Below are 19180 nucleotides of genomic sequence, written 5' to 3'. Positions count from 1 at the left end.
TTTAAATAATTTGATAGGAAACCTAGTGATGTATACTCATTTCCACCAAATGCAAGTGATTGACAGACTGAATGTAGAAAGAGGCATTTATCTGTGTTCAGATTTTTAACTTTTGTCTTCCTGTTTTGTTTTGTTTCTTTTTCCAGTTATTTTTATTTCAGTTGCTGCGAGGGCTGTCTTACATCCACCAGCGTTATATTTTGCACAGAGACCTGAAACCACAGAACCTTCTGATCAGTGACACGGGGGAGTTAAAGCTGGCAGATTTCGGTAGGAAAGCAGTTAATTACCAGTCTATTTTGTCACACTGTGAGAATGCCAGGCAGATGGTGGCCCTGCATTTGTTTAGGTGTGCTTCTTCTGTCATCGCAGATCATGGTGCAATTCTTCTGGAAGGAAAGATTTTTTTATTTATTTATGCTAATATAAAACATAATGCTTGATGGATTTTTAGAAAATTTAGACTGAGTGCTAGAGAGACTTAACTACTCATAAGCATAAACCAGATCTCATTAATATGTATTTCCTAAGTAAAAGTCAGTAAAAATTTTGAGCATTAAAAAAAACTCAAGGAAATCTTTGTAGTTTTTTAAAATTTTTATTATTAAAATGTCACCTACTGAAAAGTAGGATGGTATAATGAGCCTGCATTTACCCTTTATCACCTTCGAGGGTTATCAGTATTCTACCCAACTTGAAGAAAAGGAATGTAAACCCCTGGACAGGGGGTTGGTCAGAGCATCACCGTGTATTTGACGGCGTCAGTTGCCCTAAGCCCGTAATATCTTACAAGTCTAGGGGCAATGCCAGCGCTTCAAGAAGTGACTGTTGTTTACTCAAGTATTCTCAATAGTGTGGTAAAAAAGAGACATTTACTCCTGGACCCATTGTAGACATTCCTTTTTAGAAATTTTGAGATTGCTGTCTTCCAACCTAGAAGCCTTCTTCCAGATGCTGTCTTTGAGCCTCTGAAGGGGAGCCACGCTGCTGTGCCCTCACTGCTAGCTCCCCCTTCTTTGTCGAGACTGATGTTTCTGGATTGCCCAAGCTCTGTCACCTCACAGACAGAGCACCAGGGCACGCCTGACAGCAGAGTGAGGTGTTAACGTTGCATTGCCTCGGTTAGTTTGGAATACAAATTCTGATTGGAAATTTGTTCCATTAAGGATGGAATGAAAATATTACCCTGGGGACTTACAGATGCCTGGGGTTGTGATGTGGGCTTTTGCCAAAAGATGACTATCTTTTCTTACCCACCCCCCCAACATGTTCAGTAAATATAAGAGGGCAGAAAATATTTCTTATTTCAAGGTAGTAGACTGTTGATTTCCTTTGTAATGAATCTACTGTTAGGTTTTGAATATTCTTCTAAAACTGAACTATAACAAAAGTTAGTATGACAAGTGATTTATTGCAAAATATTTCTTTTGTCCTTATGTACTTTGGAAAAAATGATGAAAGTGTGTGTGTATGTGTGTGCATGTGCCTGTGTGTGTATGTGTTTTGTTGTTGTTGTTTGTTGCCAGATTTGGTGTTAGAATTCTATTAGGTGGCTGGTAGAAAGTCTCTGTATTATAGGGTAGGAAATAATGGGAGAGTGGAGTAGGTGAAGGAGAGAAGTTTGCAGGTCCTCTAATTCAAGTTTTTTGGCTTTATTATGAACATGTTCTGAAGTTTGTCCGTATCAGTAAATTAAAAAGGATTTACAGTGATCTTTATGGTACGTTAACGTAATATGAAAATATTTATAATACATGATTATACTGGACATGGCTCTTTTTGTATGTTTATAAGATACATTTTTTAAAATATGATTTTGTTTATATAACCAGAGATATAATACAGTTGTAAATATGTGACTACTGAGTTTTTTTTTTTAATTTTATTATGTTTTTATTCTAATAGGTGAGCTCATCTTAAAAGGTTCTATTGGGTCTTCAGAACTGACATTTTATTATATCATATCTGGAAACATTAAGATACAAGTTTTTAACATTTCAGTGACTCTTAGGTATTATAAATTACTAAGAGACAACAAATGCTAACATCATCATTCTAGATTTTCCCAGTCTTTCTAATCCTCCTACTTTCTCTCATTTCTCGCTTCTTGAACTTATTACATGTCCTCACAAAAAGTATATTATTTTGTAAGCATTTTTATAGAAGAATGTATCATGAATACTTTTTGTATTATTTGTATTATATATAAATTAATATATAATTATATGTCTATTATATATTTAACATCTTTTTAACAGCTTCTGTTTTCCCAGTAATAGCCAAAACCTGTCTCTGTTCAATGTCATGTCAGCGAGCATGCAGGTCTTTCTAATTGTTTTTTATTATGCACAGGTCTGTATGTAGCATCTCTGAGATGAAAACTGTATACAGTGTGATTATAGTGTCGAACACTTCAGAGCTTTTGATTCCTCAGATCAGACTGTTCTGCACAAGAATTATGCCTGTGTCTCAGTGTCGTGGACTGCATGGTCTAGCTTGGAACGTGCACTTGGCACACATCCTGTGCACGAAGTGTAATGAGCGAGACTTATTCACTAACTGACAATTTGCCCCAATTAATTGTGCGTTATTTTTGTGTTTTAATTTAAGACATGCAGTTAGCTGTGATTTACTGTGTTTGGGCACGTGTGCCTGTCTGAGATGAGGGAAACACACTGGAAACCACAGGGAAGCTAACTAGTCAAGATGGGATGGTTCCAGTCAATAGAGCAATTAGAAACACAAGGCCTTAGTTCATACTTAGAGGTATAAAAAGCTTTCTAACCAGTTTCTTGTCTTGCCTTTTTTCTCTTATTGGGCAATACCATGAAATTTTTATTAAAAGAGACAAATATAGTCTATGATTTTTCCCTTATTGTAGATGCAACAATTTTTATTAGAAAGATACATTGTAGTAGGAAAAACTCGGAAATTTGTTGAATTTATTCTATGTGCTAGAAAGAAATTCCTGCTTCAAGTATATTTACTTATATTTTTGAGAGAGACCTCAGGTTCAGGGAGGAATCGAAACTTGCCTAGGTTTGGTCACACAGGAAGCTGTTTGCAAAGCTGGAATTCAGATGCTGAAAATACATCCTTAAAGCTCAGGTGTTCAGTATGTTTGTATTCATATATCCAGGTGTTTTGCCTTACTTTGTCTTCTATAAAATTATTGTTCGCTATACACTCATTTATGTTATTTTCTATATATAGCAGATAGGATGTCCATGCCATATAAATAGATTATACATTAATACAAAAATGCATCCGATAATTCAGAGAACATTTAGTCAGTTAACCAGTTCAAAAGTTAATGAATGAGCTCATCCTGAGCACTTTGCAGATTTTATCTGCTGCACAGGATTAAACTAGGCAGTAATGTTTTTAGAGACCCATTCAGCTTTTTTTTTTTTTTTTTTTTTTTTGACAGAGTGGATAGTGAGAGAGAGAGACAGAGAGAAAGGTCTTCCTTTCTGCCGTTGGTTCACCCTCCAATGGCCGCTGCGGCCAGCGCATCATGCTGATCCGAAGCCAAGAGCCAGGTGCTTCTCCTGGTCTCCCATGCGGGTGCAGGGCCCAAGGACTTGGGCCATCCTCCACTGCACTCCCGGGCCACAGCAGAGAGCTGGCCTGGAAGAGGGGCAACCGGGACAGAATCCGGCGCCCCGACTGGGACTAGAACCCGGTGTGCCGGCGCCGCAAGGTGGAGGATTAGCCTGTTAAGCCACGGCGCCGGCGAGACCCATTCAGCTTTAAACAGAATGCAGTTCTGAATTCCAGGTGGTCAAGTGGTTTGACTTTTTTTTTTTTTTCTTGGAAGAAAAGTCACATTTAAAACACCAGAGCTTATTTTCTGTGTGCATTTTGAATAATATATTACGTGTGATTTCTCATCCCTATAGCTTTTTATGCATACTTTTATGTAATAAAATAGAATTATTTCCTAAAAGATAGTTCATCTTTATATTATTTATAGAAAAAAAAAGTCTTTTCTTTAAAAGAAAAGATTGATTTATTTATTTAAACACAAAGTGACAGTGAGAGAAAGAGTTTTCCATCCTCTGGTTCATTCCTCAAATGTCCGCAATGGCCAGGACTGGGCCGGGCTGAAACCAGGAGCCGGGAGCTTTATCCAGGTCTCCCACATAGGTAGCAGGGACCCGAGTACTTGAGGCGGTCTACCCCTGCCTTCCCCAGGCCCATTAACAGGTAGCTGGATGGGAAGCGGAAAAGCCAGGACTTTAACTGTCACTCTATATGGAATGCCAGCACTGCAAATAGTGGGTTAGCCCTCCGCTCCACAGCACTGGCCCCTAGAAAAAGTATTTGAATTTCCTTTGTCTAGTCTATGTCTTTGCTTCTTGATACTCCACACCCCATCGTGTTCTCACACAAACCTTTGTCTGGGATGCTAATGCTCCTTTTCCTCATTGTGCAGGTCAAGTTCACGACACCTGTTCAAAGAGGCCACGGTGCCATGAGCGAAACCTTTTCCCTTTGTGGTCCCACAGTTTGACTTCTTCAGTAGCTCCTCTAGCATATTTAAAATTATTTTGGTCATGTACTTATCAGTGTATATTTTGCTTTAGCTACTTGATTGGATGTTCTGTGAGACCAAGAACTTGAACTGTCTTGCTTGCTGACTATTGTATGTGCTATGTCTGTGTCCTCGCTTACCACAGAACAGCTGTCAAGTAAATAATGGTTCAGTGAGTAAGATACACGGATGCCTAAACTGCGCATTAGTCTAAAAAGTAAGATGCACTGAAATCACTGGTTTCTGTTTGATCAGCTTTGGCAAACTAGGTGTTCCTAACACAGTTTTGTTTTTATCGGGGCTGTTGTGATTGCCAATGGAATGAGGATTACTTTCAGCCTCTTCCACACATCAGCCCTACATACCTGCTCCATATTTACTGTGTTCCTAACCTCAGGCTTCAGAAGTAAACAGCACAGAGTGATTGTAAACATACAGTAAAGATGAGTAAGATTTGAAGCTGCTACTCTGCAGAACTCATGTTGTTGAGGGAAAAGTGTATTGACTGTTGAGTTAGGAGACTTGACTCTATCTATAATGGCTTGTGACTTTGAAGAAATCTCTCTTCTTTTTGCACCTCATCTGAAAAAGAATAGCATTGGGCAGATACATTCTAAGGTCGTTTTACTGCTGGTTTTTTATGTTGTATGATTCAGAAATATTTTTAAAGATTTTATGTATTTATTTGAGAGCTAGAATTACAGATAGTGAGAGGGAAAGACAGAAAAGTCTTCCATGTGCTGGTTCACTCCCCAAAGGGCTGCAATGGCGGGAGCAGCGCAAATCCGAAGCCAGCAGCCAGTAGCGTCTTCTGGGTCTCCCATGTGGGTGCAGGGGCCCAAGGACTTGGGCCATCTTCTGCTGTTTTCCCAGGATATAGCAGAGAGCTGGATCAGACTCAAACTGGCGCCCATATGGGATACCAGAGGATTAACCTGCACCACAGCGCCAGCCCCAGATTCAGAAATTATTGACCCCCTTTCTGATGACCAGATGTTCATGGGTATGTGAAAGTCTATCCTTTGCATTTGGAATCCATGCTATATCATCCCTCCCTAGACCTTGATTTTTGATTCTAATCTTTTGGAAATTCAAATCGATGAAGTTCATGCTTTTATAATATGCATCAAGAGCACATTAAAAGAAAATTACTAAAGCATGACAAGTAGATTCACTGAGGACTTCAAGTTCATTTGCAGTATGATGGTAGGGAAGCTTAAAGGTAGCTTGCCACGTAGCTGAGATGAAAACAAAATGGTCGAGTCTGTGGATTTGGACTCCCTGCAACTCCCGCAAGCCAATGCTGATGTCTTCCACATTTTCCAGCCATTCTGCTGCTGCTTTTACGTGTCATGGTCTAACTAATAGTGAAAGACAGCTGGGTCACATTTGCCCCTGAAAGAAAGAGACAGCAAGAATGCTGAAATCTAAGCACTGAAGATCTTGGCTTATTTTCTTGACTTTCCTAGCTGAGGAACCAAGTTAAATAGCTCTGTGGTTTTAATCAAGTAAAATTACACAGGGCTCTTTCCCACCAGAGGTCTCGGAATTTTACCTTCCTTATGTTGACAGTTTCCTCCTCTAGGCTGTTCCTTCTCCAGATTTGAAAAAGGAAATTATTTTTAATCACATTTTAGATTAATTTAGGGAACACACCAGAAATGTGGCTCCGTAGAGGACATAGTGAGTGCATGGCTTGTTTGCTGTGTGCTTCTCAGAATTCACAGAGGGAATAGCAGAAAACAGAATGAAATCAACTTCCTTCAAATGCAGAGTTGAGTCTGTCAGTTTGATAAATATAAAGTCTCTGGATAAAAGCCTGTTAGTCTCAAAGGTACAGACCTTTAACCATTTTTTTTATCATTCACATACAAAATTTGCCATTGGTGCTATGGTTACAAATTTAAAACTAAATATAATTTAGTCCATTTGCTATGACCCATAGGATTCACTTTTACTATATTTTCATTTTAGAATATATTTCCTAATAGCAAAAATAATTTTATTACCCAATGAAGGCCCTTTGAACAGTTTAACACATTAACAATTTTAATGCAAAGTTTAGGCACTTGGTTTCATGTAGATCAGAAAGTGAAAAATATATTTAGAATAGTTGATACTGTAATATGAACCGAAAAACAAGTTGTTTTCCCCTAGTTTCCTCAGAGAACTCCATTAAAACTCCAAATGAAAATGTACATGTTTTCAAATCTGTGAAATACATCATGAAGATTACATTATTAGAATTTTGATTTGATATGTGAACTAGACATAATTATTTCCCTTATTATTTTAGAACTGCAGTATCTCTTTTGTAAAGGAGCGTTGATCCTTAAAATTGTGTCCTCCCTGATCTTTAAATCATTGTTTGGCTTTTTCACTTAAATCTCTTTTAATATCTGGCTTATTCCTTCATGTATTTTTTATTCAAGAGGAATGGTAATGATGATGATGGTGATGACCTTGACATCTGATTATATTTTTTGTTTTGTGTTATAATGTTACACTTCCCAGGCATATTGACATGCTAAATGTACGAGGATTTTTTTTTCCTTTTAAATAAAGTTTATCCTTAAGGGCAGTTTTATGTTCATAGCTAAAATTGAACAGAAGGTACACAGAGCTCCTATACCCCTCACCTTCTAATAAACACAGCTTCTCCCACTATGAACCCCTGGCACCAGCCAACTGGTGAACCTACATGGACACTTCCATATTATCCAAAGACTCAGTGAAATGTATCCACCATTAAAATATCATTCAGAAGAGATTCACTGCCTTTTTAAAAACTGCCAGATGAATTTTTTGAAAACTGCAAATGGGAACCAGAAGGATGTATATGAACTGAATCTAATATGCATATACTGTACGATTCTATCTAGGAGAAATCTCTGTGCTTTACCATGAACCAGATTGAAGTAAAGTGGATAGGGGTTGATTGCTAAGAATGGCAGCTTCAAACTCCATGGAAATAAGGAAATTTGAAAGACTGATGGTTCAGTTTCAGCCAAATCATGCGTGTGAGGAAACGAGACTTCATTAAATGCAGAACAGACTGCTACAAATAGGACTGATCATCTTATTCTGTACTTTCGATGGAAACATTCTGGGCAGAGGGATTTCAATATGCAAAAACATTATCTTTTTTCTCTTGTGTAAGGGCAGAATGGTTGGTGGTAAATCAGGCAAGTGATGCAGGATGTGAGTTGAAATTGAAATATAGGCATTTATCCTGAGAAAACATCTACATAAGGAATGATTCAAGCCCTAAGTGCCAGCTGTGATGACTGGGGTGGAAGAGTTACAGTTGATGTTAGCAAGAGTCGCACTGAAGTGAGCTATAGAATTATGTAGCACTAACATACCTTTGAAGGCCCAAGAGATTGCACTTGACCATGAGTTTTGTTAACATGCAGAGAAGTGTGAAAGGTACTTAAAGGTTCCCGATTCACTAATGTCCCCTTCTTTGTGGGCACTTCTCTTCCATCCCTTGCATTATATAGTTTTTTGAAAATTCAAATTTTTATTTGAAAAATAGGGCTGAAGTGAATATGGATATTTAATCTGGTTTCATAAACTCTTTTTTTTTTTTTTTTTGACAGGCAGAGTGGACACTGAGAGAGAGAGAGACAGAGAGAAAGGTCTTCCTTTTCTGTTGGTTCACCCCCCAATGGCCGCTGTGACTGGCGCACTACGGCCGGCGCACCGCGCTGATCCAAAGCCAGGAGCCAGGTGCTTCTCCTGGTCTCCCATGGGGTGCAGGGCCCAAGAACTTGGGCCATCCTCCCCTCTATCCCAGGCCACAGCTGAGAGCTGGACTGGAAGAGGGGCAACCGGGACAGAATCTGGTGCCCCAACCGGGACTAGAACCCAGGGTGCCGGTGCCTCAGGCGGAGGATTAGCCTATTGAGCCACAGCACCGGCCCATAAACTCTTAATAATTATTTTCTGAGGAACCAATAATGAGGAATGTACAGAAAAGTCAATATTTCTATGTTACCAGTACCAAGCCTGGATTTTTAAAAGTATATATAATTTTTAGACCATTAACTACATGGAAGATTACTAATACCAGTTAGGGAGCAGTTTTCTTCCCCTCATCTCTCTTTTATATTACTTATCTTTCTCCTCACTAAAACCTGGCAGTCTTCTGACAACCCATGCTAACATTTCAGCCATAGATAATTCAATAGCTACAGAGATTTTGAGTCCACCCTGCAGGATTTCAGAATCCCTCACCACACCTGATGTTACACACTACACACTCACTGTGTGATGCCATGATTATCACGAAGGGGAGACAGTCTAGAAGAGGAGGGCAGTTCCAACATGGGGTTAAAAAGAGACTACAAATAATTCTCATGGACAATCAAGAGCAGAGGTAGTGAGTAGCTCTGATTTTTACATAAGAGTTTCTCAAAAAGAAACAAAAGACAAGAAAAATTCCAGTCCCCCCCCCAAGAATGTGACTTATTTTCATTATACAAAGTAGGAAAATAAAATAAGCTGAACTCTGCACAACAAAGATTTATGGTCACATAGGGCAAGTTAAGATAGAGTGCTTTTCTGTGCCCTTAAAGCAATACACTATGACCAGATGTCATGGAACACACATGGCCTTCAAAAATGCCATCCATTTCCCCTGGTTATTGTGGCACCATCCCAGTTTGAAGGGAAATAATACTTAGACAATCGTTGTTAAGTTTCCCATGCATTTCGGCATTTATGGTGCCACAGACTCAACTTCTGTGAGTTTGATAACTCTCTGAAAAGCACAAATAAAGCAAACTAAAAACAAGTCTGTATAAGCAGCACAAGGAGCAATAGAAGTGCTGACCTATAGGAAAATGAACAAAACTTTGTATGATGAAAACAAAGGTTGTGTAAACTATATCTTATATCTTGAATTAAGGACACATTAATGACCTTCTATAAAATATAAAGCTTTCTAAGTGCTCTCTGTGGTTTATAGATATTTCTTTTACAGCCCATTTCTCCTATAAAATTATAGCAAAAATGGTTAAAATTACTTACCTTCATCTTAAATATCCATGGTACTGGTCGTGCACTTCACATTTTAGGAAGCCACATTTTGGAATTCTGCCCAAACCAGGCACCACTGGTACATCCATCAAAGTGCCTTATTTGTACTAGAATCTTAGATAACAGCAGTTGAGTCTTGCAGTCTAAAGCATATGATTTCTAAGTTCTTTACTGGAACTAAGAAAAACTAGATACCATGGGAAATCTGAGCCATGCTATAAATTCTGAAAATTAGACATTCTTTAAAAATTTGTGATTGTGTGGGCCGGCACTGTGGCGCACTAGGTTAACCCTCTGCCTGTGGCACCGACATCCCATATGGGCTCTGTTTCTAGTCCTGGCTTCCCCTCTTCTAATCCAGCTCTCTGCTATGGCCTGGGAAAGCACTAGAAGATGGCCCAAGTGCTTGGGCCCCTGTACCCGCATGGGAGACCAGAAAGAAGCACCTGGCTCCTGGCTTCGGATGCAGCTCCGGCCATTGTGGCCATCTGGGGAGTGAACCAACGGAAGGAAGACCTTTCTCTCTGTCTCACCCTCTCACTGTCTGTAACTCTACCTGTCAAATAAAATAAATAAGTAAATAAAAATTTGTAATTGTGTGCCTGTTTTCTCACATTCATACTGCTAGTAGAATATTAGTTTTCATTCGTCTTTTATTCTCTAGTTTTTTTAAAATGCTATATGTGTTTGTTTATCTAGTTTTAAAATAGATTGTATTTACCAGGATACTTAAAAAAGTTTGTCGAAATTGAATAAAAGATAAATTTATTTTTCTGCAAAAATTTTTTCAACTCTGTGCATGTGAGACTTCATAGTTTCCAGAAAATGCATATTATGAAAAAACTTTGCATGAATTTCAAGATTTCTGTGCATTAAAATCACCATCTTTTAATTCCATCTTCCAGTGAACTGTCTACTGTATTTTCAAATGTTAATATTAAAAAATTTCTTCTTGGGACTGGAATTGTGGCATAGCAGGTATAAACCCGACCACCACCTTCAACACTGGCATTCTGTATGGGCAGCAGTTCAGTTCCCTACTGCTCCACTTCCTATCCACCTTCCTGTTAATGGCCTAGGAAAAGCAGTGAAGCATGGCCCAAGTGGTTGTGCCCCTGCACCCATGTAGGAGACCGGATTCAGCTCCTGGTTCCAGGCTTTTGGCGAGTCCTGGCCATTGGTGGCCATCTGGGGAGTGAACCAGTGAATAGAAGATCTCTCTCACTCTGTCTTTGTGTATTTGTGTGTCTCCCTGTCTTTCTGTAACTCTTTCAAAAAATCAATAAATCTTTTTTTTTAAAAAATTCCTTCTCCTCTTGAATAATTTCTTCTGTAATTATTACAAATAATTAGTAAGTTACCTTTTTATTTTTTGATTTTAATGAAAGAAAGAAGTACTGGAAAAAATAACAATAAAAAGTAATTAAGGATGAAGTATTCATGCTACTTATGTATTTTAAATACTTGCATGTCTAGTAGACATTCTGTTTATTTTAGGACATATTATAAAATGAAAATTGATATGTATACTTAAATTATAAACCAGAAATAATATAAATTATTGTAAAAGTTCAAACTTTAAAATGGAATGTCTCCATATTAAATATCTGTCAGCTTATTAAAAAAATCTAATATTTTTTAATTATTTCTTTTTCTTTTTTTTTTTTTCTTGACAGGCAGAGTGGACAGTGAGAGAGAGACAGAGAGAAAGGTCTTCCTTTGCTATTGGTTCACCCTCCAATGGCCGCCGCGGCCAGCTCACTGTGACCAGCGCACCGTGCTGATCCAAAGGCAGGAGCTAGGTGCTTCTCCTGGTCTCCCATGCGGGTGCAGGGCCCAAGCACTTGGGCCATCCTCCACTGCACTCCCGGGCCACAGCAGAGAGCTGGCCTGGAAGAGGGGCAACCGGGACAGAATCCGGTGCCCCGACCGGGACTAGAACCCGGTGTGCCGGCGCCGCTAGGCGGATGATTAGCCTAGTGAGCCACGGCGCCGGCCCAATTATTTATTTTCATTTACATGAAAGGTAAACAGGGAGATCTTCTCTCCACTGGTTCATTCCCCAAATGCCTAAAAAAGCCAGGGCTGATTGAGTCTGAAGGAAACATCTCCGAATATAATCCAGGTCACCCATTGGTGTGGCAAGGACCCCAACGCTTGAGCCATCACCTGCTGCCTTCTAGGGTGCACATTAGCAGGAAGCTGAATCGAGAGTAGCGTTGCTGACACTCATCCCAAGTGGCAACTTAGGTCCGTGCCACACAACTGCCCCCTATTTTCTTTAATTTATTTGAAAGGTAGAAAGAGACAGATACAGAGAGTCCCCATCCATTGGTTCAGTCCCCAAATGCCTGCAGTGCCCTGGGCTTGGGGCTGAAGTTGGGTGCCAGGAATTTAATCCAGGTCTCCCACATGGGTGGCAGGCACTCAGTCCCTGGGACCATCATCACTGCCTCACAGGGTCTTCATTAATAGGAAGCTGGAGTCAGCTGCATGGCTGGTTACAGAACCCAGGCACTCCAGTATGGGATGTGGGCATGTTAATGAGCATCTTAACCACCATAACTTTCTCACCTTTAATGTGAAAGGAAACTGGCAAAAAATGCAGAATGAGGTGTTTATTCTAGTTATGAAATAGAGTTGTCAGTGCAGGAAATCTATCAGGTGGAACAACAACTATCAGGTTGATATGGAAACTGCCTGGAACCAAAGTGAAAATCATAGAGTGGGGAGAAGTAGATGGAAGGGTTAGATGAGTTAGCTAAATTCAACGCCCACATCCCAGGGATGGGACAGCAGAGACATAGAAAAAGTTGGAATCTGTCAGTGTTGTATGGTTATGGTGGTTTCTGAAAGTTAACATTTGTGATCGCAACTGAAAAATCTGTTGGAATCATCTCTTTATAAAAACTGCTGGCCGGCGCTGCGGCTCACTAGGCTAATCTTCCACCTTCGGCGCTGGCACTCCGGTTCTAGTCCTGGTCGGGGTGCTGGATTCTGTCCTGGTTGCTCCTCTTCCAGTCCAGCTCTCTGCTGTGGCCCAAGTGCTTGGGCCCTGCACCCAGGAGGAAGTACCTGGCTCCTGGCTTCGGATCGGCACAGCACAACGGCCGTAGTGGCCATTTGAGGGGTGAACCAACAGAAGGAAGACCTTTTCTTTCTGTCTCTCTCTCTCACTGTCTAACTCTGCCTGTCCAAAAAAAAAAAAAAAAACCTGCTAATATTAGAGTCACATGAACAATATAAATATGATATGCAAGCATTTTCCTTGAAGAACAGGAAGCAGGAATGGAATTTTTGCTGAAGTCATCATCTTATTGTTGGTAGAATCATATCCTTGGGAACATTTTCCCATGATTTATTTTTAGAATAAAGGTAGCAAGTCTGAGGGAAATTAAATCAGTTATAGTTTTGTAAGATAAAGGGAAAACTGTTTACATTATCATTTTTTAAAAAGATTTATTTATTTACTTGAAAGAGTTACAGACAGCAAAAGAGAGATTTTCCATCTGCTGGTTCACTCCCCAAATGGCTAGAGTCAAGCCAACCTGAAGCCATGAGCTTTCTCTGGGTCTCACCCTTCTTAGGTGCAGGGGCCCAAGCCCCTGGGCCATCCTCCACTGCTTTCCCAGGCCACAGCAGGGAGCTGGATCAGACGTGGAGTAGCCGGGACTGGAACTGGGATGCTGGCTCTGCAGGCAGATGCTTAACTGACTACACCACAGCACTAACCCCTACATTCTCATTTTTGGACATTCTAATTCTATACCGATTTTCTCTGTATTTTGAAGGGACCTCACAGATTATCTAGTGCACATATCTCATCTTAAAAAGTGTATTTGGTTTGGTTACCTAGTAAGACATGTGTTTAATCGGTAGTAGGAATATTTATTGATGTCTTTTAAGCCCCAGTGTGTGTGTATTATTAACAACTTACCTAACACATCTGTGGCTTGCTCCGCAGGTGTGTGAGAAGGCAGGAGTGATAACCAAATGGCCAGGTCAGATTAACCTGTGCTGCTCTGAGGACCTGTGTCAGCTGCAGTGACATCCATGTCAGGCGGGTGGGGTGCAGAGTGCTGGCTGCCATTCTGTTATAAACCGGGAAACCAGAACCTGAGTTCTGCCAGACACTGTATCAATCATGTTTCCCACCGTAGACCTGTAGGAAACCCTGTTAGAAATGTACGTTTTTAACAGCACCAATAATTGACACATGAAGGAACCACCCTCTTGGAGGAAGTTAGAGAGGACTGGGGAACACATGAAGGCTGAGCTGGCTTTGACAGTTCCCCTTACAATGAAGTAAGTAGCACTGGGCAGTAGCTGAAAAATGCCCTGGGTACCTCCAGTGGGAGTGGTTTTCTGTTCAGATCTTTCCTTTGCCATGTGACTGTGCCATTTCTTAAAACACTGTGTATACCGACAACCAACTTTGTCAACACCCTAGATGCCAACTTGATGTTTCAAAATTCAATGCAGTTTTGACACTATCAAGAGTTAGTACAAATCCCATAGGTTAGGGGCTAAGTCCCACAAGACTGCCCACATTTCAAATGCCAGTTCCAAGTCTGCAACCTCTTGCTGGGAGTTCTGATTGACTGGCTATAAATTGGAATTCTCATGACCCCCTCCTTGGGTTCAATAAGATGCTAAAATGGTCCACAGAACTCAGGAACACTCTTGGCTTGCATTTGCTAGTCCATGATGAAGGATGTGACTCAGTCCCAGTGAAACGGAGGCGATGCCTGGAGCAGGATGAGGAGGCTGTGGTGAGCTCACACCCCCTCTCCAGGTGCACCATCCTCCTAGCACCTCCCGGTGTCTGCCAACCTGGAAGCTCCCTGAACCCCATCTTCTAGGGGCTTGTTGGAGATTGCATGACACACACTTGATTGTTTTAACGTCTTTGGCATGTGCTGAACCCAGTTTTCAACCCGTCTTTCCTCCCTGGAAGGCCAAGGCAGGGAGGTGAAGATTTCAACCCTGTAAGCATGCTCTTGTCACTCCAGTGACCAGCCCCCATCCTGCAGCTGCTAAGCTCCAGTCCTCTCCTTGGCTCCCTGAGAAGGCAGTCTTACCCTTCTGTAGACACCAAGGGTCCTTGGAGCTCTGTGTCAGGACTTGGGCACTGAGACTGAACACTGTACCTTGAAGTGCTGTCATCCCCCGGCCCTGTCCATCACTCAGGACAAGGGTCGGAGGAATTCTGTGCCAGGACCTGGGATGAACAACAAACATGTTTCCTTTTTTTTTTTTTTTTTTTTTAAGTATTTTTATTTATTTGAAAGCTAGTGTGTTTGAATGCACAGCTTGAGGAGGGGTGGCGGATGTAACAATTCTGTATAAGCATGCATAGGCCTGAAAGAGAAAAATACAACCTCTTACATGGAAACAGATAAACTCGTGAGAAAGGCAAGGTGAAGTAAACTTTCCCAGAAAGGGAAGGAGGATTAAAGATGCTGCAGCCAGATGTGAGTCTGAGGCCTGCCTCTGCTGCTCTCAGATTGGGCGTTGCTGGCTGAGTTATAGAGATTGCTCTGAACCTAATTTACTCATTTTGAAATGAGGATGGGCCGGCGCCATGGCTCACTTGGTTAATCCTCCACCTGCAGCGCCGGCATCCCATATGGGTGCCGGGTTCTAGTCCCGGTTGCTCCTCTTCCAGTCCAGCTCTCTGCTGTGGCCTGGGAGTGCAGTGTAGGATGGCATGGGAGACCAGGAGGAAGCACCTGGTTCCTGGCTTCGTATTGGCGTAGCTCCAGCCATAGCGGCCATTTGGGGGGTGACCCAACGGAAGGAAGACCTTTCTCTCTGTCTCTCTCTCATTGTCTAACTCTATCTGTCAAATAAATAAATAAATGAGGATGATGATGCTGAGACTGTGTACCTCACAAAATGGTAATAAGAATATTTAAAAGCTAATACCTAGAAACCATTTCAGAACAGTGCCTGGTTTATAGACAGTTAAATAAATTTTATGCTTGTTACTAACTCTAGGTTTTCAAAATGCTATTTTTAATATATTTTTTTCCAAAAATGTCTCACATATCTTCTTGTTTTCTTAAACAATGACAGAGTAATATTATTTATTTATTTATTTGATAGAAAAAGAGGGAGAACTCTCATCTCCTGGTTCACTCTCTAAAGGCCTACAATGCCTGGGGCTCGAATGGGGTCAAAACCAGGAGCCAGGAACACAGTCAGGCCTTTCATGTGTTCTCTTGAGCTATCACCGTTTCGTCAAAGGGTCTGCATTGGTATGAAATGGGAGTCAGAAGCAGCACCAGGTTCATTTGTTTTTGTTTTTTAAGATTTTATTTATTGATTTGAGAGGTAAAGCAACAGAGAGAGGGAGAGTTAGAGAGAAAGGTCCTTGTTTTTATTTGAAGGGAAGACCAGCAAAGAGAGAAGGCAGTGACAGAGGGAGATCTTCCATTTACTGGTTCACTCCCCAAATCCCCACAACAGCCAGGGCTGGATCTGGCTGAAGCCTGGGGCCTAGGCTCCATCCTGGTCTCCTATGTGAGTGACAGAGACTCAAGTAATTGAACCATAATCTCCTGCTTCACTGGTGCTACTGAGTAGGAATAGAACTGTTACTTGAACTCAGGTACTCCCACAGGGACACAGGCCTCCCAAACCACATCTTAACTACTGTGCCAAACACTTCCCATGGATCTTTAACGAGTACATACTAGAATGCTTGCACTATGCCAGTGGCCGAGTGCATAGTGGTAAATCAAGGAAACGTGGTTCCTGCACTCCTACTCTTGAGTTTTCTTGACAGTCTTTTTGTGGCATAGTAATTATTATATGATACAGAGATTCCCCTAGGGGGCCAATGAACCTTTTTGGTGGTGGGTTGATTTTTAAAGTTATTTTTTGTCTATTTTTAAAAAAATTGTAATTTTATTATTTTTTAAATAGTTATTTGTTTAGTTGAAAGCTGAGTGAGAGAGAGAGCTTGCATGTGCTCCCCCATCGGCTGATTCACTCCCAAAATGCCTGTGAAAGCTGGGCTTGGGCCAGACTGAAGCCAGAGGTTGGGAACTTAATCCAGGTCTCCCACCTAGGTGGCAGGAACTCAAATACTGGAGCCCTCACCTGCTCCCTCCTAGGAGTCACACTGACAAGAAGCTGGAATCAGGAATAGAGATGAGACTTTAAACCTGATACTCTGATATGGGGAATGGGCATCCAAAGCCATGTGTTCACTGCGATACCAAATGCCTGCTCATATTTTAAAGCATAGTTATTTTGCAATGAACGGCTTAAAAATAATTACCTACATATCAGTATTAGCAACTTTCTGTTCATAGCTCACATTTTAAAATATCGTTCTGTCAAAGTGCTGTTCAGTTTCATTTCTCTGAGAAAAGCACTAAGAATAATAAAAGAATCATTCTAGCGATGATTTTAGTGATAGATTTCTATCGCTAGTGTTCTGCTTTGTGTTGATTCCTTTAAGACATAGAACACTTGGTTGGCTAACCAAAGTCCACTGCTGCACATGTTCTCCTCAAACAACAACGCAGTGCTTTTGCCTAATGTTTTCATCAGGAGGGATGCCACATAAGAAAATTCTGTGGCCCACAAGAAAATTCAGTCCTAAAGTAGAATATAATTATGCCTTAGAGAATGTAACTAGCCATCCCTGTCTGAGGGTTCCATGCCTGAGAAATCCACGTCCAAGGATTTGACTAATGTGGGTTCAAAATATTTGGAAAATGCTCTGATACAACTTCCCGTAATATACCTCAGAGGGAACAGATGGTAGCTCAAGTACTTGGGTTCCTGCCACCCTTGAAGGAGACACAGGTAGGGCTCCTAGCTCCTGGCTTCAGCATGACCCAGCCCTGACTGTTATAAGCATTTGAGAAGTGAACCAGTGAATGGAAGATCTCTCTGTTACTCAGTTTTTCAAATAAATAAATAACTTTTAGAAAACAAAAAATAAAATATTTGAAAAGAAAATTTATGTGTACTGAACTTTTCCATACTTTTTTCTTGTCATTATTCTCTATACAGTTACTAACAACTAACTACATAGTATTTGCATTAAGTAATATAAGTAATCTAGAGATGATTTAAAGTACAGGGAGAATTGCATAGGTTATATGCAAATGCTCTACCTTTATATAAGAGACTTGATCATCTGTAGGTTTCCATATTACTGGGGATTCCTGAAATCAGTCCCTTGGAGATGCTGAGGTATCCCTGTACTTTAACTTAAAAAAAATGGATTAGCTGTCATGTAGAATGAACACCACTCTTGTTCAATGTATCCGAATTCATCATCTCTTTGAAGTAGAACTTGCTTCAAGTATTACCTGGACATTGTCAGATAACACAGAAATCTCAATGTGAAATGGCAATTTCACTTCTAATATTTAGATTCCCTGCTCTGTAAAACAATGAATTTAGTTTATTAGAAAACACTATGAAGCCAGCGCCGTGGCTCAACAGGCTAACCCTCCGCCTAGCAGCGCCAGCACACTGGGTTCTAGTCCTGGTCGGGGTGCCGGATTCTGTCCCGGTTGCCCCTCTTCCAGGCCAGCTCTCTGCTGTGGCCAGGGAGTGCAGTGGAGGATGGCCCAAGTGCTTGGGCCCTGCACCCCATGGGAGACCAGGAGAAGCACCTGGCTCCTGGCTTCGGATCAGCGAGATGCTCCGGCCGCAGCGGCCATTGGAGGGTGAACCAATGGCAAAAGGAAGACCTTTCTCTCTGTCTCTCTCTCTCACTATCCATTCTGCCTGTCAAAAATAAAAAAATTAAAAAAAAAGAAAGAAAACACTATGGAGACCATTGTAACTTGTCTTCTAGGACTTTTTGGGCTGTTTTTCCTTCTTCAGTAGATTGATGTCATTTGACGAGTCTTTTTTTTTTTTTTTTTTTTTTTCGACAGATAGAGTTATAGAAATGAGAGAGACAGAGAGAAAGGTCTTCCTTCCGTTGGGGCACCCTCCAAATGGCCACTATGGCCGGAGCTACGCCAATACAAAGCCAGGAGCCAGGTACTTTGTCCTGGTCTCCCATGTAGGTGCAGGGGCCCAAGTACTTGGGCCATCCTCCACTGCCCTCCCAGGCCACAGCAGAGAGCTGGACTGGAAGAGGAGCAGCCGGGACTAGAACCCGGCGCCCACATGGGATGCCAGCGCTGCAGGTGGAGGATTAACCAAGTGAGCCACGGCGATGGCCCATTGATGAGTCTTTAAGTCTCAAGAAGAATTCTTATCAAAGGAAAAATACATATAAATTGATTGGTACACAAGAAATCTGCAGTAGTAAAGTATATAGAGTGTCCAAGTGAATGACTTGAATTGATAGAATATTATAGATTCTTTTAGATTTATTGATTTATTTGAAACAGTTACACAGAGAGAGAGACAAAGAGAGAGAGAGAGAGAGAGAGAGAGAGAGAGAGAGAGAGAGAGATCTTCCATCTGCTGGTTCACTCCCCACATGGTCACAATAACTGGGCTGAATCAGGCCAAAGCCAGGAGTCAGGAGCTTCTTCCTGATCTCCCATGTGGGTGCAGGAGCCCAAGCACTTGAGCCATGTTTTGCTGCTTTCCCAGGCACATTAGCAGGGACCT

General features: G+C 41.2%; 1 protein-coding gene across 2 annotated transcripts in view; it reads left to right on the top strand.

Annotated features, from left to right (window-relative positions):
• The window catches only part of CDK14 (cyclin dependent kinase 14), a 614674-nt gene that overhangs the window by 327497 nt on the left and 267997 nt on the right, over positions 1-19180 (top strand). For both annotated transcript variants that reach the window (XM_062178077.1, XM_062178078.1), the window contains exon 8: positions 147-270. In XM_062178077.1, coding sequence (XP_062034061.1) covers positions 147-270 — 124 coding nt within the window. The remainder of the gene's footprint in view (positions 1-146; positions 271-19180) is intronic.

Source organism: Lepus europaeus, chromosome 20 (assembly GCF_033115175.1).
Source record: "Lepus europaeus isolate LE1 chromosome 20, mLepTim1.pri, whole genome shotgun sequence".
NCBI classification, from domain to species: domain Eukaryota; kingdom Metazoa; phylum Chordata; class Mammalia; order Lagomorpha; family Leporidae; genus Lepus; species Lepus europaeus.
This window is presented reverse-complemented; position numbering and strand designations above follow the sequence as displayed.